At 39.5% G+C, this 25,091-nt stretch overlaps 1 protein-coding gene across 2 annotated transcripts; it reads right to left on the reverse strand.

Annotated features, from left to right (window-relative positions):
• On the reverse strand, window positions 1-25,091 carry LOC120900239 (protein amalgam). 2 transcript variants are annotated; one of them, XM_040306982.1, is made up of 10 exons: window positions 24,968-25,091; window positions 14,328-15,328; window positions 13,908-14,026; window positions 11,318-11,503; window positions 10,740-10,938; window positions 10,138-10,269; window positions 9,346-9,465; window positions 8,975-9,145; window positions 8,650-8,853; window positions 1-4,739 (listed from the first exon to the last, which is right to left on the reverse strand). In XM_040306982.1, exons 2-10 carry the CDS (start codon window positions 14,395-14,397, stop codon window positions 4,474-4,476), a joined length of 1,467 nt encoding a protein of 488 aa, XP_040162916.1. In that variant the 5' UTR covers window positions 14,398-15,328; window positions 24,968-25,091; the 3' UTR covers window positions 1-4,473. The 2 variants fall into 2 exon arrangements, with proteins under 2 accessions (XP_040162916.1, XP_040162917.1); XM_040306983.1 differs by having other exon boundaries at window positions 14,328-15,402.

A 25,091-nucleotide genomic window follows, 5' to 3' on the forward strand; every position in this document is an offset into this window, starting at 1 on the left:
TTATAGTTTACATTTTCTTATGAATACTTTTGTTTTATTTCATCGGTAGGCTATATATAGATCGTTTAAGTACTTTCATTTAACTATCTTTTGCGCTTTGCACTGTGGCCACTTCCTTCCATCCACATCCACATGCCCCATCTTGCTGATGTTTATCTTTCTAGCCCGCTCTCCATCTTTTCACTCGCTTCTTGTCAACCGTCACGGACCCGTGGCTCATCTCATTGACACCTCGTAATTGGTAATGCTAGCATTAAATTATTTATTGTCTTGTTAGTTTTATTACTCAATGAGATGGTAGATAGATTTGACTATTTGTGTTGTATGTCTGTATGTAGGTGTGTCGTTCCCGTATCGTTCCGTACCGTTGAACTTATTTTAGTTTGTTTTATTTCCCTTTAGTTTGTTGTTCTGGTTTTGGTTTTTTGCTTCACCTCACTGTTGTGTTGCACGTCAATCAAGCAGCACATTAATACGTGTGTTATTATGCTAGAGGATCGTAAATTTGTTGTTAAGATAAGATTTTTAACGATTTGCTTTGATTTATGTGTTTGATATCGAGCATTTGAAGCATTTTCACTCGTTTTTGTCTCTTTTTTCTTCTTCTCTCTTTTACACAAAGCCTTTTGCAAATGGAAAGAAACGTTTTTTGCATTAAGTTAAAAGACTTAACTTTTGCTTGACTGCTGCAACACTTGTTGTGTGCGTATGTGGCTGGCGTGTCGTTTAATTTCAAAAACGCACGCTATTTGTAAAATAGTGCAAATTTCATGAAACTTAAATGCTTCTCCTATACAAGCTTGTGTGTGCACGCTCGTCAGAGAGTATATTATCAAATTTTTGTTGTTTATTTCTTCCTTTGCTTATCTTGTTTAAGCGTATTGATGATTGTTTGTTGTATCTGTAAATGCTACTCTCTCCCTTTTAACTTTTACCATGTTCTAAAAACCGAACAGTACACAGAAAACAACAAAGCAATTGTGGCAAAACGCTCATCTCATCTCGATCTTTATAAAACGTTTGTGTAAAATCTGCTTTCTCTTCCCCGAGAAACCTCTCCGGACTAGCGGACACAGTGCGATGTGCCCTTGCCATCCCCTTTTTTGTTAGCGGCCTGAAACAGTGTTGCTTACAATCGTTCTATTTACATCATTAAACTATGATAAGTTGTGTTAATGGTTAATGTATTATAAGTAACTGTTTACAATAGTACTTTCAATGATGAAATGTTATATCCTGCCCGACTCACGTAATGTTTAATAACTGCTTATGGATTTGTTCTTTTTGTTTTCCTTCGTTTGCGTTTCTCCTCTGTGGGTAGGTAACGCCACAAACAAACGGAACAATGTTCGATTATAGATATATAGGGGTGTTTTTTGCTTGGAAACGACAATCAAGATTTGCTTTATGTATCACGCACTGCTTGCCATCCATCGGGGGGTTACAAGGGTTTAACAAATTTTGCTACTTCAGTTACGGCGGTTACTGTGTGAATTTATGTACTTTGTTTGTTTGTTTGTTTGTTTGTTTGTTTGTTTGTTGTGTTTGATTTATTTTTGCTATTTTGCGGTTTCTGATTTAGCACGGAAGACATCAACATTCTTGTGTGATCTTCTGTATTTTTTTACCTTCTTATTTATGCTATTATTTATTAACTCTCACCATGAGCGATAGAATAGATCGCATAGCTCTTAGCTTGATGATTGATAAGTTTTTGTTTGTGTTGCTTTTATTTTTAAAATTATAATAATAGTTTTCATACATCCGTTTTCTTCTATTTCACGGATTTCGTGAACTTTGAATTCTAGATGACACGATGAGCTTTAATATGTTTGAAAGAGTTTTGATGACTTAATAAGAAAACAAACAAAAAACTTCTTTTCATGTAGAAAAGGGGAAAAAAAGAAGCAACGCAAGAAAAAATAAGTAGAAAAACGTATGTGAAATTTATGATGCGTGAAATAAATTTGCTTCCATCGAGTGCCCGTTGCTTGCGTTCCCTCCAGGATATCTTACAAATAAGCCAGTCGTCTTAATGTGCTTTTAATGTGAAAATGGGACATACACACACACACACATGTTTGTGTACGTGCCGGTGCAAAGAGGGTCCTAAATGTGGAAAGAGATTCTTGGGTAAGAGTTTTCGCAACAGCAGCGTGAGAATGCTGACTGTAACACGGGTCGTCAGCTGGATCGGGCGTGCTCGGGCGCAGGTGAACCCTGTCATGGAATTAATTGAGTTTTAATAAGTTCTAAAATCACTTCCCAAATTATTTGACAACCTGACGCGTGTCGGTCGTAAAATGGGCGTTCTGGTATGGATGTGCGATTTTAAAGCGAGAACGTATGCAGAATTTCATGCTGCGTTCTGTTGGCATGATAGGGATACGATCAATCGCAGAAGAAATTTCTGAAGATTTGTTGAGGGACTCAATTTTATTTGTAGTTTTGAGTGTATTATTATGAATTCATCAAAATCAGGCAAATACTTTTAGTAACACATTTAAAATCAGCCACAACATTGTTTAAACCAACATTTATTCAACCAAACATGTGTACATCTCAATTATCGACCGAGCGTGGTATCAGTTTCGCTGCGCGAAAAACAAAAGTCCCACGTACACATGCTCTTCACGCTGCCTGCAAAGGCTTACAGGCGAAAGCTGATGCATAAACATTAATTAAAATTATACGGTAAACCACACGCTACGCGACAGGCGGGAAAATTAAGATCCCAACCATTATTGTGCACCACCGTGCTGTTGGAGGTCGGCTAAGCGGCTGCGAAGCTATATGGGCAGGAGGGTTTTACGGGATCAAATAGCTCCACACGAGCCGGTTCAACGTCCTTCCAATGCGTGCAGTGGACACTGCGAAGGGTTGATCTTCATTATCGAAACCACCACGGGGATGGGGTTTTCGTTACACGCTTTGCTGGCTGTTCGACTCGTGTTACCTTAGCCCAAAGGTAGCGTTTGTGATGCGAAAAACGAACATGACAGGGTGGAATTTATTGGCTTTTGAATATAAATTATGGGAAATAGGATGTTTGGAGGATGTGTTATAAATTAAGAAGCCTTAAGATGATCAATATGGTGCCTGAATGGGGTTTGTGGTGTGTGTACTAAAGAATCGCTTAAAAAACTAACAAATACGTTATCAATTTGTAGTAGTTTTAAAATTAACTTAAAAAAAAACAGATGAAAATGAATAAATGAAACAATAAAAACGTTTAATAAATTAGGTAAAAAAACAAATATGAAGGCAAACATAATAAAAGTGGAATTAAATAGAGAAACAAATAGTAACAAACATAAAAAACAGTCAAATTAACCGATTTAGTTGCTCGTGATTTGATTAGGCAGATATAAATAATTATTAATTTAATAATAACCAAATCACAACATCACTTGAAACTTATATTGGTACTAACAAACAAAACAATGAATAAAAAAGGAAATTCAATAGTTCAAATGATAATCAACAACAACTCTTCCAGTTAACACTATATACACAGTAAGTAACATGGAGTGGATGTTTAGATTTTACCCTTTCTCTCTCTCTCTTCTCTCCATTATGTTTTGTACAAGCTCTCTTATGCATGGTTTAACTACTCATTTTGACACTGTTTTGTTTTATAAATCTTTGTTACACCATTCACTAACTTTGATAATTCTTTACGCTTCACTTCCAACACCCACTGTTCTTTCATTGGAAGCTTCCTGCTTTATATGTTCTCCTGTTTTGTTTCATTAGTTATGTTTCCTCTTTTCTTTATTACAAAGTGCACTTATAATTGTAACAAATGATCTCCCTCGAACTGAATACACTTTCTGTCCGCACAGTGGGGCAGTTTAATTTTCAACGCCTCGGTTTCCCTGTTCCGGTAGTTAATAGTATTACACGCACACACGCCCATACACACTTGCTTGATACGCTCATACATACCGCTCTGGGCAGGACGTTAGACGGCCTCCTCCCATTGTCGATGCTGCTTCCATGCCTCTGTTGTGTGTGACTGATTATAAGTAGTTTATTTAACAGCTGTTTTAATTTACGCTAATCACCCACACACGCTAACTTGCACACTCGCACACACATTCGCACATAAACACACAACCACACACCCACACACAACTTTGACCGCAAACTGGTGATGCGGAACCATCGAAATGCATCAAATCTCCATCATCGTTCACCGCTCACCACTCACCCCGCCACGGCTGCTGTCACGTCCGGTTGTACAAACTCTCACTTTGCGGTGCGCAAGTGTTGTTATGCATATTGTTTGGCGGATGGTACGGCCCTGCCGGGCGTAAATGGGATTGATGAGGAGTACTCGAACGCTGCTGCTGCTGCTGTGGCTAATTTCGTCCATACTACTTATCGGCAATGTACACGCTGTGCCGTCCTGTGATCTGCGGTGGCTTCGGCGGGAAGTGCCACCATTGCGGGCGCTGCCACGGCACAGCTTCATGTAAACGTCAGCAACATCAACAGACTATAAATCATTAGCAAACAACAGCTAACGAACGCGACCGTGCGCCGGTGGCTGAAGATGTCCATCGCGCGGGATTTGTTGTTCAGTATCCAGTGCGGTTGGCGCGACGGGATCGGGGCCGGCATTTGCGTGTTGCGTGGCTTCTCCAGCCCGCCGCCGTTCGTGCCGCCCGGGCCGCCCAGCCCATTGCCCGTGCCCATGGTGGCGCCGTTCATGCCCACCAGTCCGTGGCCGTTACCTGCGTGGAAAGCGTGGAAAGAGCGATAAGAAGGCGGGATGTAAATGTTTTGCAGGATTTGTTGTGCTGTTTTGTGTGCATATAATTGCATCGTGCGCCGGGTTGGGATTGGGTTTATGTCGCTCGTGGTCCTAATGCTATTTTTTAACATTCGTCACAAGAGGATGACGGGAGCGCTCAGGTTAGCTAAATTATATAATATTTTAATACACGAGAGTTAGAAGATCGTTTTAACTAAAACCAATTGTGAATACTGTACACAAAACTCAACCTTGTCATCAATACATTGTGTTCAGGATGGAAAAAAAACCCTTTGGATGTTGGATTCTGGCAGTTTGTGATCACACACTGGAAGGCTAAAGCTATCAGATTTTTAAATCTATGATTTTTTTAAATGATTAAATTAACGTGAAAGCGTTTAATCTGATTCCTAGAAAACGGCAGCTTTTTCTACACATTAAAAAGCACCACCACGAATAGTGACTGCTTTGTGCTACGCAGCCATGTTCATTTTGTTTCATGTTTTAAAATAAAAACCATAAACGCTGCTCTATTAGTGATTTCGCTAGAACCAAGCTTTTGGGTTTTTCGTAAAATGTTAATAATTGCATATATTGTGTCATGTTGCAGTTCATAAAAAGCCGTTTACATGTGTTGGTTTTATAACGAATATGAATCGTTTGGAAGTAATGAAACCAATTATTGGAAATTAGGTAATTTTCAGAAGCATGAACGATGATTATTTGCATCACCATAATAAATTAATTAAAAAGGCAAGTTTAATATAATTCCATGTGGTCCACCAGTTACTAGGATATTGCGATTCCACGAGTGCTAGTGCCGCACAAGTGATAAAAGTCCAATTGTTCAAGATATTCTTTTATATTTTTCAGGTGACCGTCATGCCGGATGGCACTATTGCCCCATAGCCCTAAAATCAAACTGTTTGTACCCTCTATCCTCTGTAATACTTAAACAATAGTTATGTTTGCAATTGTTTTACCGAAATTCATTTATCACAGGGATTATCACAACTTCAGGGGTTTCACATACGGACAATCTGATTGACATGCTTGCTCTTCTATTCCCGTATAGAATAATCCAGATTGAGAATCGTAAGGACAACAAACTAGTATGGTCGCTAAGCGAAGCCATCGTTTGTTTTATTTTGACTCGTTATATACTGCTTAATGACTGTTTAACATGCCATTTAATCAATGAAAAAATATGGAAACAAATAGATGAATTAATCTACCTTAGCCTTAATATAAGCATGTTGTATTTTCAGAGCGTTTGGGTGCCATTCGATCGAGTAGCAATATTCGCTTTTAATCGGAACATCTTCAAGTTGTTGCAGTGATATAATGCGTTTTGAGGGCGTGTCGAGTTCAATGGCGATGGTGAACTGTGTTTGAATAAAACATAGAATGATCAATTGCCGAAGAATAAAAGGCAATCGAAATGATCTTTCTCAACGAGTCACCAATGCTTGTAAAATATGTTGAATGTATGACAACAAAGATATTATTTTGAAAACAAATTGACATATCATCGGTGATTGTACCGACTTGATTGTGATTGTCTAAAATGTTATAATATATAAAGTCAAATATGCCGATAGCAAAATTGCAAATGTTCACTCCAGTGCCGCTTAAAGGAATTTTATGCGCATACAGCAACGGATTCACATTTACGCTACGGAAAAAAATAAAACCGTGTTCTGTGCCTCATGTATCCCGTGCACTGTGAAAAATGTCGACGAAAACGCATGCACCGGGAATGTCATGATCCCACCGAATGCATTATTTCATTTTTGCCCCGCCTGGTGTACGGTACAAAACAGCTTAAGCTTAACATTATCGCCACGTTACGGTGAGCCGGTTTGAGCGCTGCGCTCAAATAATTAATAACGAATATCCACCGTGGATAAAGGGTAGAGGTCCGCGTGTAGCTCGTTCTCTGACGAACATGGCATTTAATTTTGGTTGATTTTTGTTTCCTTCTCTGCTGCGTGTGTGTGTTCCGCTTCCCACAATTTACCGTGTACCCTCTTAACCTTATCTTCGTGTTTGTGTCATTAAAAATAAATAAATACCATGCCGTTGCTCGAGCAGAAGGACTTGATTTGTTCCAGTGGTAGTCTCCCCCCCCCCATCGTTTGGCATGGCAGCTCGATTGATAATCTGTTGTGTCGGGGCTTTTTTGCATTTATTTTGTTTAAAAACAAAAAGATCACCCATCACTGCGTCACATTAATGGGGGGATGGAAAAAAAGGAAAGCAAAGTAGGGTCGGGCCTTTCCCGTGGAGTGAAAATGCAACACGCATTGGAGGGACAGACGGGCAGGAGAACTTAAAATGCGCCAAGAGCTGATAATCACATCAATTAATTTATTGTTATGGGGTGTTTCATTGTGATGCAATAAAAATTAATTGAGCCTCCGCATCATAACAACGCTGCGCGTGTGTGTGTGTGTGTTCGTGTGGCGGTGTTTTTCAATTACGCCCAATCGATACAAAACGGCGTAATGCGGCGGATGGAGGCAGAAGATGAACAAAGCCCACGGGAAGGCAGAAAAACGTTGGTGGCGAGAGATTAAAAAGCAGACAAGATTAAACTGCGAGAAATAAATCACCCACGGGTATGTGTATGTGCGTGTGCCAGTTAGCATGATGCACAGACATACACAAAAAAAACAAACGCTAAATGTTAGATGCTTGTTGTACGCATTTTGTTCCCGATTGTTTTCCATCCCTCTACTAATGTGAGTGCGTTTTTTGAAGCCATGGTGTCGCATAGAATTAGTTCATTAGCGCACAGACTAATCGTATATGATGCGTTCGGCATTCCGTGATCATTAAATGCAACTGCAGCTATCGGTTTGGTGAGGCGTTTTTGTACGCCTCCAAATCATCGATGCGCTGTTACCACTTATGGCGAAATAATTAGTTTGCCCTGTTTGAATAATCTATCACGACAGTGAGCGTGCATCTTGTTTCAGGATAATCATTAATTATGAATACATTAAATGGGTGCAGTTTTTTAATAGGAAAATGAAAACAAAATGACATGTTAATCTGCAACGTAAATAAAAAATAATAAAAAATTATAGTAATAAAACCCCAAACGAATAAATGGAATAGTATAAACTTCAGTTGTAATTATAAAATAATATAAACACATATTGTTTGCAAAATAATAGAAAACGAAGTAAAATCACAAAAAAAAATTTATCAAAAGATGGGGAAAATTTAAGAACAATTTGATATAAATTGTGATGTGATGTATCAATATAATGTATTGAACCCTTTGACAGTCCTACACGATTTTTAGGAAATGTACAAACATATAAGAAAATAATGACAAAAAGTAAATAAAAGAAAGTAATTTTGGTCCATTCCCGTTGCTTTACACAACAGATGCTGTGCAAAATATGTCATTATCATAGTTTTATCTCCGTCTTCCTCTCCCCGCGAGACGATTGTATCGAAATGGAGAACAAAAGTCTCACTGAATGGGTTAAATATCTTTTAAAATGAAAAATTTAAAACTCGCTTTAAACATGTAGAAAATGCTCGTGTAATAAGTATAGTATAAAATTTCAAGAATTGAAAGAAGATAGATGAAAGAATAACATGACACAAAAAATAACATAAAGAGCCTCGTAATGATTAGAAAGATATAAAATAAAACGTATTGCATTTGCGAAAAGGATAAAGCTCACTAAGAAAGTATGAACAAAATGTAAGTGGAGGTGCATAAGAGACAAAATAAAACGACAAGAAAAACCAATGAATAAACTATAGCTATCTCTAAAAAATGAAACCATTAACACATTCAACCTAAATCCAATAGGAATGGAACTGAGCAACCGCAGCTGCCTCTCATCACCTTTTCGGTCTGGGCTTACCTTCATGCACTATCAGGCTGCCGAGATAGTCGTTCTCCTGGATGTGGTTGATGATGTAGGTGTCACGGTTGAAGGTGTTCGCGCCCTTGCCCGCCTCATGTCCCTTGCCGTGCGTGCCGTAGTGTTGCTTTCGGCGCGGTTGCTTCACTGTCGACGGTACGTAGGGCGTTGGCGTTGTTGTCGGTTTTGGTGGTAGGTGTAGCTCTGCAGATGAAACACCCACACACATACATACGAGCGAACGAGATGTTTTAGCACGAGAACAGAAATAACAAAGTGCAGATTGTGAAAATTCTGTATGCGCCAGTGCCGCGCGTCCGCGTACCTTGCAAACGTATCCTCGCGTCCGACTTTCCGAGCGCGTTGATGCTTGAGCAAATGTACGGCCCAAAGTCACCCTTGTGCAGGTTTTTCACGGTCAGGTTCAGCTGCCAGGTGTAGGCGTTGAGCTTTTCCTCGCTGATGGTGTACTTTTCACCCTCGTAAAGCTTCATGCCTATAATTAAAGGGGGTTTCGCAAAAATAAGGGAAGGGTAAGGCCAACACAGCCAACGCGTTCGTGATAACATAGCCAACTATTTAGTTCGTTTACAAAGTTCATTCGGTAACAGCTAATAATTGCTATCCATTTCGAACGGTAGCAGTTAAGAGGAGGTGGAATGCAAAGGCAAGGAAATGATTGCCACGGAAGCTTACCATCATGTTTGTGCCAACCGTTCAGTGGGGTCGGGAATGCTTCCACGATACATTGCAGCAGCACATGACTTTCAACCGGTGCGGCTACAAGCTGGTTTCCTGCTTTCACATTTGGCGGAACTAAAGTAAAGATGTATGAAAATGTGGTTTTAAATTTGGTTTCAGAAAGAATCATTATGATTCTTATTAGTTTCTTATTTCTTTATTTCATATTAGATATATGAAACATGCGAATGTCTCTATAAAGATCAAGGTGGGTGTGACACAATTAACTAAAATAATTTTCTAAAAAATCAAAACGTATTTATTCTACTAAAGCATAATTAAATATAAATAATTCCTTGTTGTTTATGTATGTATTTAAAACAGACAAAATTTAAACTTTTAATGTTGGATACATTTGAATGTCAAGTTAAATGGTTCAAATGTGATTGCCTAAAATCTGGCTTTACACAAAAAATGCATTTTTATAAAGTTTACAAAAATCAATCCTCAAACATAAAGCTTCGAAACATCCTAGAACCTTAAGTATCAAGACAAGCATAGTTAACCTAGCACAAACATCAACCCATTTAAGATAAACGCTCTTCCGACGCTCTCTCCCAGTCTGCTAAATTGATAACAAAGTTAAAGAATGACATAAAAAAAGGAAAATTCTTCAGCGAAAGCACTACATCACTCCTAAGAACGGTGTGAAGAACAGCAAAAAAAAAAAAGAATTAAACTATTTGCCCTTTGCCGCTGCAGCTCGGGGAAGATAATGAGCGGGGCAAACACGCTGCAAATACTTACAGTTAACTTGCACATCGAACCGTTTGCTGACGGAGGGTGGTACACCGTTCGACGCGATGCACAGATATCCGCCCATGTCGGTCCGCTGCACCTGATTCAGGACGAGCCGTTCGCCCTCGACGAATTTTACGACTGCGGGAAATGGAGGAAGAGACGTGGAGGAAGTTCAAAAACAGAAGAAAAAGAGAGCACAGAAGAAAAAAACGTTTTAAAATCGATTCAAAGTTGAGGTAGTTAGGGTGCAAAACGGGAAGAAACTTAAATGGTCCAACGTTACACTGTTCCAGTTGGTGGCGTATTTTTTATTCAGTTGTTGGAAGGAGCGGGAAAACTTTAAAGCACAGAAAAGGTAAAACTGGAAGGGCAGTGTACGGAGAAGTGGAATCTTTCCGCATTGTTCGGTAATTAACTGGCGTTGGATCTAACCTTTAGGGGTCAGCTGAGAAGTAGTTAGTAAATCAAATGCCATGTCACGAAACTATGGTGCGCCGTGAGGCAGATTCAAAGGGCCGAGGGAAGTAAAGGAGGGAAGTCCAACGGGGAAAGTTGTTTTCTCTTGCGTTTTATTTGGCACACGGTCCCTCCCAGCCCAGGGGATTTACCTTGTTTTTCGCGGCCCTCCGTCCGTACGACGATGTCCTTTCCATTCTCGCGCCTCCACTGTACGGCCGGCTCCGGTACGCCCGTCGCCTGGCAGACCAGCTGCACGTTGCCACCTTCGTTCGCTACGCCGCCCTCGAGCGTGTTGGGCTCGTTCTCGTTCAGTATGTCCGGCGGCACGACCACGTCCAGGTTGCCCGACTGTAATTATGGGTTTTTGTGTCTCGGTTTAGTTAGTACAATGCAGCTTAAAGCATAGGGTACAGCATACACCGGTGTGCGTGTAGCTTCATGCTGTGCTGGTCCATTTGGTTGATGAGAAGGAAAGGCTGACAAAAAAGCAAAACAACAACCCAGCACTGACTCATTTCTCGAAACCTACGCTAGTGCAACTCGGGGTTTTTTGGATTAGTTTACGTTAAACCTTTGCCCGCTGCTTAGTCTCAGTGACTGATGGTGAGGGTTGTTTTTTTTTTGTATGTGCACAATTTAAGGCATTGAATTTTGCAAACCAAACCGGCAGAGAGGGATGATGCTGTTGATGTTTTTCCTGCTCTCTCGTTTAGCGCATTGTGCTTACCTGATGTCGCATCGGATCCGTGTTCACCTGGCACATGTAGCTGCCGGAGTCGTTGAGCTGCACGTGCGAGATGTGCAGCTTCCACGTGTTGTGCCCGTTGTGGGTGACGGATAAGCGCGGGTTCAAGGCGACCATGTGCGTGTGGATGGCAAGTATCGCCTTCGAGTCGGACTTTATCCACGCAACCTGCGGGTTGAATAGGGGTAGGCGTGGGTTGAAACTGTTAGTGTCTGTTTAGTGGGTTTGATTTGATAGATGTATCAATGCAATGAAATGAAAGAAAAACCAATAAAAACAAACGATAAAATACCTTAAATTTTTTTTCTTTTCATAGATGTACGTTGCATTTGTTAAATCATTTAAGCTTAATTATTGTTAAAGATTAAACAGTCTTAGCTGATAATTGTTTGTTGATGCTGTTATAATGCCCACTCTTATAATTACACAAAATGTTTTAATCATTGTAGTTTTAGAATGCTACATGAATATTAGTTACACTTTAATTATTTTTTTAAATGTTTAACACATAATGCTTAACAACTATATTGCTTCTAGGTCCGCCTTGGCCTTAGCTGTGGGTAGTATATCAAGAAATATTTAAGCAAGTAAGTCGAAATCTTATAGGTATATTTCAATTTGAGTTAACTAGTTCTAGAGTCGATGAACAAATCATTTGATAAAGTATGGAAAATATGTGTTTAACCCTACATCACGTTGCACCACTAATTCTGTATGATGGAGACGCCTAGTACTGCTGGTCGACTTCACCCCTTAGTCGACTTCACAATTTCATCCAATAGGATTGAAACGAAATAATTCATAAATCTTCTTTCCTTTTCGTGACAATCCTAGTCGTTGTAGCCACTGCCTAAGCCACCATTGGTATGGCTACGGATGATTTGGGTACACGGGATAGTCAGACCAACCTATGAATAGAGTTCGGTCCATTCCGGTTCATTCATTCAGGGCCGTTGAAGGTTGAACGATTTTGACGACTATACCAAACATATCTAATTGATAATTGCGTTTGACTATGTTGAATTTAAATAGTTGTGGTCTGTAAAGATTCATAATTACCTCAAAATTTGGGCAGATAATCGGAATGACAAATATACAGTACTTAACTGTTTAGTAATCAATTTTTTTTACTTATTTTTAATGTTAAAATTTAAGTCATTTATTAAAAAAAATGTTTAAAATATTTAGTTACTGTACTGACCAGTTTTTATTTTATTGTTGAACATCTCAAATGTTTAGCGCTTGTTGTCATTTAAAGTCATCTTCATATATTGAAATATATTTTATGATAAAACATATTCATAAGTAGATAACGCTTAACGTGGGCAGACAGCATTTGTTCTAGATTTATCCTATTCACTAATTACTTTTATTGTCAGTGAATGACTGGCTATCCTTAACATAGCTAATGAGTATTATTGGTTCAGTCTAAGTGATATTTAAACTAGTTTGTACAATATAATCCGGATCACCAGTTTAACTGTTTCACTCTCTGGCTCAAGACAAATCGAGCGTTGCGTGTATGAAAAATTTAACGTGACCAAATGCCTGTTCACTTCAAGTATGCAAAACAAAACACGAACCGTGTTTGGAGTTTTAATTGAAAATTCAATAGACAACATGCTCTTGCCTAAACAAAAAATCGACCCGTAAAAACCAAAAACATGCACACCGCGTAGTGGTACATGAAAATATCCCCACAATTGCTTTTTATTTTCAAACTTTTATGCACGCGTTTCATTAGACAGTGATTTTCCACTTTCTATCCGGGCGCGCGACGTTAAACTCTGCTCTCCTTGTGTTTCTTTTTTCTGTGTGCACAGCGCTGCGTGTCAATAAAAGTTGGCCTTTGTTTTCAATAAATTTCCCAAATGAGATCATCAATAACTGAAGGCTGGGAAGTGGCATTAAATGGGCTCGGTTGGTGCTGGTAGACGAAAACCGGGGAAAAATACAACTACAACATGGTGCTCCACGGAGCTTAGGGTTTTTTGGTTGCCGTAAAATAATGCAGAAAATAATAATAATAACTTGAACTGATTCAAGAGCCGCTTCTGCAACTCAAAAACGGCAGCTTCTGCACGCAGAGCAATTTATAATTTCCCTTAAGCTTATTAGTCTTTGTTGTGTTTTTCTATTCATCGTGCAGGCAGATGAGAGTATGTACATTACATCGCGAGTACATTATGGTTTCGTGCAAAGCAATTTGTTTATTTTAATGCTGATTATTTCATTATTCATAGTTATTTATAATGTAGGTATTTATAGGTATAAAAATGAATTTTATTCGGTGCAAAGAACATAAGCGAACTTGTTTACAATAAGTTACCTATTTACTTATTGTTGGTTAATAAATAAATTAAAATGAATAAATGGACGATGCGGCCAAGTAAAAGGAGAGACTTGTCCTTGATTTTTAAAATTTATAATAAATAATGCTAAAAAGGGGTTAATTTAATAAGTTAAGTTTAATGGAAAATAATAACAAATTAATGCATTCGTTATTATGAAATAGTAAAACTGTAACTTAAATTACTTCGATCAACAGTCAACTTTACCACAAATTACCTACCCTGTATTGGCCGAGATTGTTGACGACGCAAGTGAACGAAACGTCACGGCCTTGCGTCACCGTAAGATTGTCCAGCGGTGCCAGAAACTCCGGCTGTGCCTCCGTCTGAGTGCCATGTCCTGTATCACAATGCAAGCGAAATAAGAAAGCGGGAATGAATAAAAAATGGCCAACAAATAGCAAACAATGCTAAAGCGGAAAACCGAATTGCGCTCGAGATACGCACGACAAATCTGCACGACAAAAGAAAATTTCATCATTTGCTTTCGGTTGGCGAAACCCCTCTCGCTGCATTCGCGCGCTGGCAGGCAAAGGCGGCCCCGAAACTGCCGCAAGTCCGCATTTATGTTAACCATTATGATTATTTACCGTCGCGCAATAAATCATGCTAATTCGTGAAATTAAATTTCGAACACTTACCGTTTACCAGCAGCACGACTAATGATATATTTAACAAAAGCTTTAGTTCTAGTAGATTTATGTATCCCATCGCGGCGGCGCTCAATTGCTACTGCTGCTGCTGCTTACTGCTGCATTCGGTTTGTTCGGTGTTTTTGTTTTTTTTACGTTCTCACTCACTGTTTCTTAGGACCGCTACCACTGCTAGCTTCCACACATAGACACACAAACACACACCACGCTAATGCGCAACGCTCAAAACGGTCCTTCTTAATCCCTCTGAATCCTTCTGTTCTCCCTGCTTTCGGGCGTTTTGTTTGATTTTATTTCGCACTCTTAAAAACTTCTCACTAGCACCACCACACAAGGAAGGGATGATGATGAGTCACTACCACTTTGGTTAGCATTAAACCGTGCTTCACGTTTGCACCAAACGCTCGTTCATTCACTCACTCACTCACTTGCTGCACGTACTTATTGCAAATGCACCAGCGCCCATTGTTGCGGGCGAAACACTTCACCTAAGCGTCCTTACCGATCCGTGCACATCGTATCGCGATCGCTAAAAGGAGGTTTACCAGCACCAGTACAATTCAGAGTGCCTCAGCTGCATCTACAGCGCGCTTCGGCATGCTCCATCGTGGCGTAACTTTCTCGAACCAACTCACTCAACTCCGTGCCACCCGTGCCCAGGCGCCACTTTCAGCACTGCTCGCCGATGCGTGAACTGTGGCTAGCGCGCGCTTTATTCATCCGCGTAATGCACCGAAACAAATGCATACCCTTCCCGCCGGGGTGCCGCTTCCCTGCAGTCTCATTGGTGTGCATTGGTTTTTTGGAGTGGACATTAAAATGTTGATTGCACGGGAAATACACTTTTCACTTGGCTTCACGCGTTTCTTCTCCGTCTCCGTTCTTTCGCGGCTCACACTTCACATCTTCGTCCCGATTTATGCACATACACACACACACACACATATATGAGGGCCGTCCACGCTGGTGTGAATATTTAAAGATGTAAGCTGTTGGAGGTTTGGTAGTTTGAAAATATCTTTCTTTCTTTTTTTGTTTGGTTCGGTTGGACGAGATTAATATTCTGCAACGGGGGAAAATAAAACAGCCGTGCGACAAATGGGCGAAAAACACAATGGGCGATGAAATATGGCGTGGTGCAAGTGAAAGGTTGTTAATTTGAAAATATGTGCAGCTGCACATATGCTTTTAGCGATTGCCTTTTTCGAGTGTGGTGTACCGGGACGGGTTTTTTTGGCTAGACGACCAAACGGATGCCGTTATTTGCCGGGACGTTCGTTTGCTATATAGTTACAGTTCCTAACGAGCTTTTTTTATGAGTGGGCTCTTTTTACATCCCATAACAGTTTGTAGGAATAAAGAATGACTATAATTGCTAATAAATTGAAACAAAATATGTAGAGCCTAGTTGTTTTTAGGAAAATAAAACTGTAGTTCAAGGTTTCCAAAAATATGTGTTTTTTTTTTAAATCAAATAACTAAGAACTCTCAGTTGATGAATTCATCAATTACGATAATCTGCCTTTGTAACTCGTTTTTAAATTTTTGATTCTATGTAAAAACATAAATACCTTGTAAGAATTTTGTTTACCCATAACATTTACATTACAGAATATAAGCAAACAAAAGCGACCTGATGGTGGAACTGGTAGTTATTCTGACAATTAATTATTATGCAGTACTTAGTAAAATTATGCTTAAAACATGATGATTTGTAGTAATTTTAATATTATTCAAATTTAACGTATATTATTGATAATTTCTGAATTCTGGTGCATCGTATCGTTCGATGTAAAGCTTTGATCATGAGGCATGGAGATGGATCATTTTGTTTTAACCATGAAAGCACTTATAATGGACAACAATTGGAACTATTCAAATGAAAGCAAATATCTACCTACATGTTAAAGTTCAAAAGCAAAAAAGCATAGCTTATGGAGATTGCTCTGTGCAAGAATTGATTCCATGACAGGCATGTTGTAAGGAAGGAATGAACTACATTCTCAAGCTGTGGACTGTATTTGTAACACAATAGTATTGGTAGACGGCTTACGATGATTATTTTTAATTTTTAACATCTTGATTCATGTAGTAAAAGTAGCACTACACAAAAATGTTCACCGCAGAGCCGCAAAGTCTCTGAAGAAAACATAAAATTATACTGCACAATGTATGTTCTACATTTGAGATTTATTATACCATTAAACCGTAGTGCAACCCGTTCATATCTCCTTTGCATATTGTCCCATCTGCATCTTTTGCATCTAAATCATGGATCTTCTTTACAATCGTCCAGACAAAAACTGACTGTAGCTGTTGCTTCAACGAATAATCTTGGAAACAAAATTACTTTACTGATTTTCCGAATGCCGAAATGTAGCAACCAAGGCCCGGATCGCTGAAAAGATTGCTCGATTTTTTTTCTTAACCGTAGAAACGAACTGTCAAATCCACTTTACAGGAACATTTTAGTTACAAGTGAAACAAATTAATGTCATGCAGAAATTGTAGAAACATGTTCGGAGGCATTTAGAAACAAATAGGGAAACAATAGACTTGATCTTATTTAAAGCCATTGTTGTCGGCCTCTTTCCCTTTTAAAATCGTAGGCTGAAATTTCAGCCTATCAGGTGTTGGCATTGTATAGCAGTTTTCGAGCAGCTATCAAGGTGGGTATAGTGTACAGGTAGGCTTATCCCAAGGTGTATGTATTTAGAAGGTTGATTTTTATCGCTTCTGCTTCTGAATGAGCCGGTCTCGTAGTACAGTCGTCAACTCCTACGACTTAACAACATGCCCGTCATGGGTTCAATCCCCAAATGGACCGTGCCGCCATACGTAGGACTGACTATCCTGCTATGGGAATCAATTAGTCACTCAATCAATTAGAAAGCCAAGCCCACAAGTGGTACAGGCAGGCCTTGACCGACAACGGTTGTTGAGCCAAAGAAGAAGAAGAGAAGAAGCTTCTGAATGAAGATTTTTAAAGTATTTTGTGCATTCGTCAAGTAATCAGAAAGCCTTTTTGAGCAAAAGTTTACATCCGTCCTGTCAAAAAGTGATTTGGTTTTAAAAATAGGCTATGAGGGAACTTGGTCTTCATATACTTTGGAAATTAGTTTGAGTGCGGATTATCGAACGACGTGTTGACGTATTGTTTTTTAAACTTCTCATTTTTGTCTCGGTTCACGAGATAGTCATAATATATCATACATTTTCGTGTTTTACAAAGAAAGTTCATAATTATAAAAATAGAAAGATATTTATCGTTTTAATCATAGTTCACTACTTTTGACCGAACACTGTTCACCTCATTGACTTTGACTGTCAAAAGTGAGGATTATCGTGGTGCGGATTATTGAGCGTGCGGATTAATAAGGTGCGGATTACCGAGCGTATACTGTAGAAGGAAAAACATATTATACTATTGTTCCATTTCTATAAAATTGTTGAGTAATATTTTATAAAGGACTGATTGCTTCGTTGATGAAGGTTTAATAAACCTTCAAAGTCCGCTCATTAAATATCTTTCATTTAAATCGTTTCCGTATGATGTGTGATTGCTGTAATTTAAATAACCATCTCAATCTACTTTTACTCATAACAAGCCGTTAAACGTCTGTTGCAGCAGGGCAAGATGCTGCTGCACCAGTTATTGGTGACCACAAAGTGCCACGATACGGAATGGTCGAATTTGTACGTTGAATATTTAAACTACAGTGATCACGTACAGTTGGAGACTCTGCACCCACTAGTCGCTCCCACACGGTTTCCCCCTACCTTTCCTCTTCCTTCAGTCAAGTGTTGCTCCTTTCTAGCCCGAAGCAACACGCTTTTCCCATATTCGTGAGCCGTGCCGGGAATATGAATATTAAATCTATTTCCACGGGCCCGCGTGGGACGCGATGGTTTTGCGCTGGGCGTGAAACGGCACTCGCGTGTGGTTTTAATAGCCGGCAGGACGCACCGAATGCTGACTGCCTTATTATGAAGGCAGCGTCGCAGCTGTCAACTTGATTTTAATTAGACCATTCAATTGATTGCCATTTGATCGGGCACATCGGGTACAGCAGCGATACGCTTAGAAGGTCGAAGGATAGAAGTGTGAGCGAGGGGAGTGCCACTGTTTCCCACCATCATGTTTAAGGAAGCAAAATTATAGACGCATATGGTGACACTAATGTTGGAAGGTCGGCATGCCGATATGCACACAGCACAGTTTTGTTCGTCATTTGAACTTTAACGTGATATTATTTAACCCTTGCGTTAAATCTGCTTTCAATAAAAATCAATCCCAATAGTGCTGACAGATCAATCACACCAAACGCTGCATATTTGCACCACTCAGGACAGGAGTGGAAAGGAATACTCTTAAAAAAAAGAAAAATAAAAAAAACATGAACGGATTATCGCAAGTATTAAATAAAATCCGTTCCCATAATTCATCGCCATTGATCGGTGGAGTATGCGATTGCTGGGGCAGATAAATTAAATCGCTACTGCTGCAATCCGGATTATTTTCAATTGCCCTGCAGCTTCCCCCGAACAAAGCACTGCTCAGATGGTGAAGTGCGTACGAGGAAATATTTTTCACCCTGTGAGGTTGGGGAGGTCAAAGTGTGACAGTTTTTTTGTTGTTTCGTTTTGGGTTTTAACACTTTCCCATGCGCGCTGCAGGTGACATTCCGTACTGGTGGAATGTTAATGTTCGCGATTCGTTGAACATTTTGCGGATGTTTACGGTGCTCGGGAGATAGAATGTAGCAACATATTCGGCTGCTGGTTGCAGAGTTCATAAAGTTCTTTTATTATTTTAATATTAATTTACGCGTAATATTTATTTTGAAAACGAATCAGATACGAAGTAATCCAACATATCCCGTTGCATATTAATAAACAGGATTAGCAAAGCGCAACAAACTGGTCAACATGAATTCGCACAAAATGTAATAACGCTTTCTGATGTAAATAAAGCATAAAACATAGCAAATAGTACATCAATATGAAACGAACGCAAACAAAGGCTGCAATATGTGTGTATTCGCCGGGTGTACCGCCGGGTGTACCGGAGTGTTTGATGCAGTTTGGAATTATCCGCACAATGTTTAAGCCAATGTTACTATCGACCAATGTATGTATGTTTGTATTTGTTTTTGTATTTGTCCATACCCTAGCATGTTCTAACCAGTCATTTTTTGATACGGCATTGCAGTGTACATGCACAGCGAACGATGTTGACATGTTTAGTCAAGTTGTGCTCACTGATTTCGGCCTCTGGATTGTTGCACACCGTAAAGCGTACGGGGCATGCCAGATTTGGTGCCGGATGAAAAGGTCATGTTAAGTTGCAATACGGATGACTAGTTGCTGCAGTCGGGGTCAGAACATGTTAGATTATTATGTTGGTGTTGTTGTGCTTTTTTTCTATAATTCAAGCGCTAGTTATTCGAACAATGTGTAATGAAGATCATAGTTTATGTTGCAGTCGGTGGATGATTGCATATTTTAATTTGATTGGAACAATGGAACATTGTGCTCAGTTTCTATGAATTAGTCAATATAAATTCTGATTAGAATTCTAGTTCTAAAGTTCTACCCATAACAATGAGTTAAGTTTTGAAGGCTTTCTTAGAATGATTTTTATGATTTAAACATGGATTAAACATATAATTTGTTTAAAATAAATCCGTTTGAATTATGTTTTAAGGAAGTAGACTAATAGCAGCTATTGATTTTTCGTGCAATTCTTCTACGAATAATTATGACGTTTTGGGGACTAATGTTGTTGGTATCAACTTTCTCCTTTGCAAGTTTAAATGGTAAATAGTGTAAATGGGCATTGAACAGTTGTAGCTAAAACTTCTACAATAAGCCAAGTCATCTTCCATAATATCGAACTTTTCGTGTAACGCTTCCCTTGAGATGTTTCATTGTTTTTAGAAAAACCATTTAAATAACTTTTTGGTATCTTCAGAGGGTTTCTGACTATCACGCTAATTGTAGATTTTTCATTAAAAACTTGACATAAATTATTTTGTATAATTGAACGAATTGGCCTTAAAAAGATACAGTTATATTAAGAATTATTTACATTTAGAATAACAAGCAGTAGATGATTGAAAGATGCTAGTGTGTTAAAAAAATGTATAAATAAAAATCGTCAATGCACACAGTTGCTAATGCAGCGTGGTTAATTGAAAGTGAAAAAAAACCAACGATAAACAAGTGAAGGTTTTCCATCCGGTTAAACGTGCCCTAAATTCATAAAATGTCCGTAACCGTGTAGGTCACGTCGCGTATGAAATAGATTCAAACTACTAACCGAGTCTATTATACGGAATGCTTTTGCTTGGCGGCACGTTGTAAAATTTTATCACCTATCATCATTGCCCGGTCAGGCACCACTCACGATCTCGTCGGCAGCACAAAAAAGGGCCTAGAGTAGAGCAAAAAAAAAAGAGGGAATTCAGGCCGTTACGGTGGAGTTTATTACATTTCCTCGCATATCGCCATAATGCTTCGGTGAATGGTGGTGGATTTAGATTCGATTATGGCCAAAGTAGCCATGGCAAGGGCAACAACATAAACATCTTCGATACGCTTGACAAGCCATCGGGAACGGGAAATTTGTTCCGGAAAAGTACAACCTTTTTTCCATCCCCTTGCGATCCCTTTTTGCCCCGCGTGCAACCTTAGCCACATCCGGCCGGGGGAAATCGCGTTTCCCTTCCACGTGTGACACTCCTCGCTTTGTTGTCTGATCGAGTGTAAAAGTACACTTTTTGGTCATTTTTTCCCGCTCACTACAATACGGCCCAACTCGTACGGTGGCTTCACGGTAGTGATGACGCCCCCCCCCCCTTTTTTGCAGGGCAATTGTGCCGGTCTTGAATGATAATGTGGGGTTGTTATGGTGAGGACATTATTCAACGTGTTTGAGTGGGAAAATTGGTTCTTCGTTATGACGAATTGGTGGTCGCTAGCTAGCCGTAAGGGATGCTGCTGGATTTCGCGATGAGAGGGGATGATGGTGACCCATCTGCATTATGAAGATTAGCATCCAAGTGAGGATGTGAGGAAGTGAGGATGTGAGGTTGTGAAAGTATTGCAATAGCTAGCAATAAATTTGAATTATCACTATTTCGGTAGCGGGAATTGTTCTTTCTCTACTGTGGAATATTATAGCGATAATCTGTTGGGTGGATAGAATGGGTAGATTCTGATGAAAGTTGTATTCATACCGGGAGTAGAATATTTTAGTATAGGAGTATAGAACATGTTCTTGATTTGTAGACATATTTGAATAAAAAATGTCCACAAATTTATGGAAAAATCCATAAATCAGATCGATGACATTGCGCTGAATGGTTTATGTTTTATTTTTCGTTGGCCTACAGTATCTCATAAATTTAACATGGACATTAAATCGAACAGTTACCGTACTTAACCGTTTAAACATTTGGATTTTATGTTTATTTTTAAGCGTTTAATATAAATAAATCTTCTTCTTCTTTGGCTCAACAACCGATGTCGGTCAAGGCCTGCCTGTACCCACTTGTGGGCTTTGGCTTTCAGTGACTAAATGATTCCCCTCCATAGCAGGATAGTCAGTCCTACGTATGGTGGCGCGGTCTATTTGGGGATTGAACCCATGACGGGCATGTTGTTAAGTCGTACGAGTTGACGACTGTACTACGAGACCGAATATAAATAAATATCTACATTTATACCAACATCATGGTTTTAATCTAAATAGCTTCATTTCGTTTAACTGTAGCTCGTTTTTTTGAGTAAAATAAGACCATACCATCTCATTTCAACGGTTAATTGAGTGCGTCGATACAGCCAAGCAGTCATCATATTCGTAGGAGAGTTTAATAAAATGTCTCTTTAGTAAAACATATTATTTGCATTTTAATCCTTACGAGATGCCAATAACAAAAATGAATTTTAAATTAGATAATTAAGTATATAAATGAATCGTTTTTGTGCAAAATAATTAGTTGTTATAACATATTAGCAATGAAAAAACCCTATTAAATGGTTTAAAACTATTGGCTGTTCGGTAACAGAAACATATCAGATCCATACACCTTGCAGTTTTACTTTACCACCTACAATAACTAGTTCAACAACACGTAATGCACTGATTTCAAGGATCATTTTTTTCATGTCTGTCCGTTCCATCAAGACTGAGCTAACGAATAAGCAAACGAAGTCCCGAGACCATGGGCGCTTTCGGATAGTCCTGCAGCCGGTCACGATAGCAATGTCGTTGTTGTAGTATGCAAACTATGTGACTGCGTGGGGCTTCGACGTCTTTAGGGGGGCCCAAAAAAAGGAGCCCACTCACAAGTAAATTTCCATTTTGTTCTGGTTTATGATTCCTTTTACAACTTTCCGCTAGACACTCTAGAAAGGCCTAGATTCTTGTGAGCGCCTAGGGCATCCACTCGTGTTAATCCACCACTGAACGTATGAGTATGTTATTTTTTTTTCAATGTTCACAATAGGTGTTGTGCGCAGTTTAGTATGTAACTGACAGATGCAATGTTCTTACATTTGGTATATAATGCACTTTTTGATAAAAATATTCAACTTTTTTTCCATCATTTTAATTCGATCCAATACGAAATAAAACTTTATTTTAATCTTTTATTTCGTATTGGATTGAATATAAGGGGAATTCATACCGTAAGATAAATTACGTCAATATTACTACAAACATATGATGTACGTACTTTTGTGCTAGGATTTTACAATCGAAATATCTATTATGTTAAATACAAATAACAAATTGTTTCTTTACAATACTTGATCTATGATAATACACTATCATGAACTCTGTATTAGCATGGTAGCAATCAATGCAGTAATATTTATCACAAAACAAAGACAATAAAAAACGATAGAAAAGCACAACAAAGGATAAACAAAGGTTACCAAACCGTTCAGGGGTCAGATATTGAATACTACAAGTCAGACTAAATCATTCTAACCGTAACAAATGCATCATGATTGGCAGGATCATGATAATCGTGATCAAAGCACCACCCGTTTGTATCATTCCGCCATAGATTGGGAGTTCATGCCTTCAAACCAATTGATTGGCACCTATTAATTTGGATGGCTTTTGAAAGCCATGCAACTGTTTTTTGTTGTTCGTTGAACAATTAATTATTGAGCCCTGCGCAGCCGATCGATAATAATAATAATAGATAATGAGCAGCTTGTGAATGAAGAGAAAGATAGAGCAGCAATTTGTGTTCCATCCATGCATTATCTTTTTTTTTTTGGACTTGGTGGGTGGCATTAAATCACACGTGATGTTCATTTAGGCTTACTATTTGCCCTTCTTTTGTATGGGTGTGTGTGTGTGTTATGAATAAAAGCGATCATTGCGTATAATTATCGTACACCATTGCATGTTGACATTTACACCCACGGTGCATCCACGATGATGAAAAGATAATGTTTCTCGCCTCCGTCCATTAGGGACTCCACTCCCACTACAGGACAATCAATAGTTGCTGATGAGTTGGGTTTTTTTTCTTCCTGGTTTAATAAAGCGTGGCAATAAAGCACATTCTTCCCTCCCAAAAGCTTAAAGAACTTTGTGCCCTTCAGTTAGAAGCTAACGTTCGCTTGCAGAATGCAGTTGGGCGATATCTTTGGTCGGTAAACACGTAATTCGTCTTTTTCATTTGCAGAACCATCCTATCATGCCACCCGTTGCACGCAGCACCGGTAAGGGTCTTGTTCTTCTGCACAAAACTTTCGACAGCACGGCACACGGTAATATTGAGGTCATTTACCATCCCGTTCAGCTTTGCATCTTTCCTAGGCTTCATCGCTGATTATTCGTACCATGATTGCATGCTTTCATTATTGCAACCGGTTCGGTATGGCCCGGCTGCCCATCGTTACCTGTCTCTCGGCGTACGCTTAAAGAGCGCCCACTATGTTGTGCTAATTTTGTGCCCGATTGCTAAAGGCAACAATCATGCTGATGCGGACCTGCATACACAAACAAACACACGCACATATACAACACACACACACATACACAGGCATAGTATGGGATGAACGGTAGAACCCGGCACGCGCCACCTCTTTCAATAACATGTTGCTCTGTGTGCTGTGCGCTTATCTTTACGGAACGCGTCGCATCGGCTCACACTATCGGCATGATCTGCTACAGGCTAACAGTCGAGAACGGAGTGAGCAGCACCAGATACATACAACAACAAAAAAGACGTAAAGCCACTGCTAATATTGATGGGAACGCACATTCACTTGCACACACAAGCACATACACATAATCAGAGAGAGAGGGAGGAAAATAAAAGCACAATGTGACGCTTCCTGTCGTTACGCATCTTCGCCCACCCGTTCGACCGATAAGAACCTCGTGATTGACCTTTCGATGCCGACCATCCTTTTTATCATGTTCCACCTCCCCACCCCATCACCATCACCTCGCTTCATCACACACACATACACACAGTGCCCTGCTCGATCCTTAAAAAATACGGACGACCCATGAGATGAGATAGTTGATCCTAGCACATAAATTTGGCACATCCGTGACACCGGAAAGTAGTCGATACTCGGTGTCGCTTGCTTACTCTCGGCTGTCGTAAAACCCCGGAATCACTACCCACGAGAATCTCGGGCACGTGATTATACCGCCCGTCAACTGGACCAAAACTGGCGCACGGCCGCACGTTCACGTAAAAGCATCCGCGCGCT

This window comes from Anopheles arabiensis, chromosome 3, assembly GCF_016920715.1.
Source record: "Anopheles arabiensis isolate DONGOLA chromosome 3, AaraD3, whole genome shotgun sequence".
In the NCBI taxonomy this organism is placed as follows: Eukaryota; Metazoa; Arthropoda; class Insecta; order Diptera; family Culicidae; genus Anopheles; species Anopheles arabiensis.

What these genes read in the sequence shown, in the direction of transcription:
- LOC120900239 (XM_040306982.1), bottom strand. Translation starts at nt 14,397, where the DNA reads ATGGGATACATAAATCTACTAGAACTAAAGCTTTTGTTAAATATATCA. An exon ending in CGGTTGGCACAAACATGATG is followed by an intron (nt 9,146 to 9,345) that starts GTAAGCTTCCGT and finishes CTTTAATTATAG; the next exon opens with GCATGAAGCTTTACGAGGGT. An exon ending in CGCGAGGATACGTTTGCAAG is followed by an intron (nt 8,854 to 8,974) that starts GTACGCGGACGC and finishes TTTCATCTGCAG; the next exon opens with AGCTACACCTACCACCAAAA.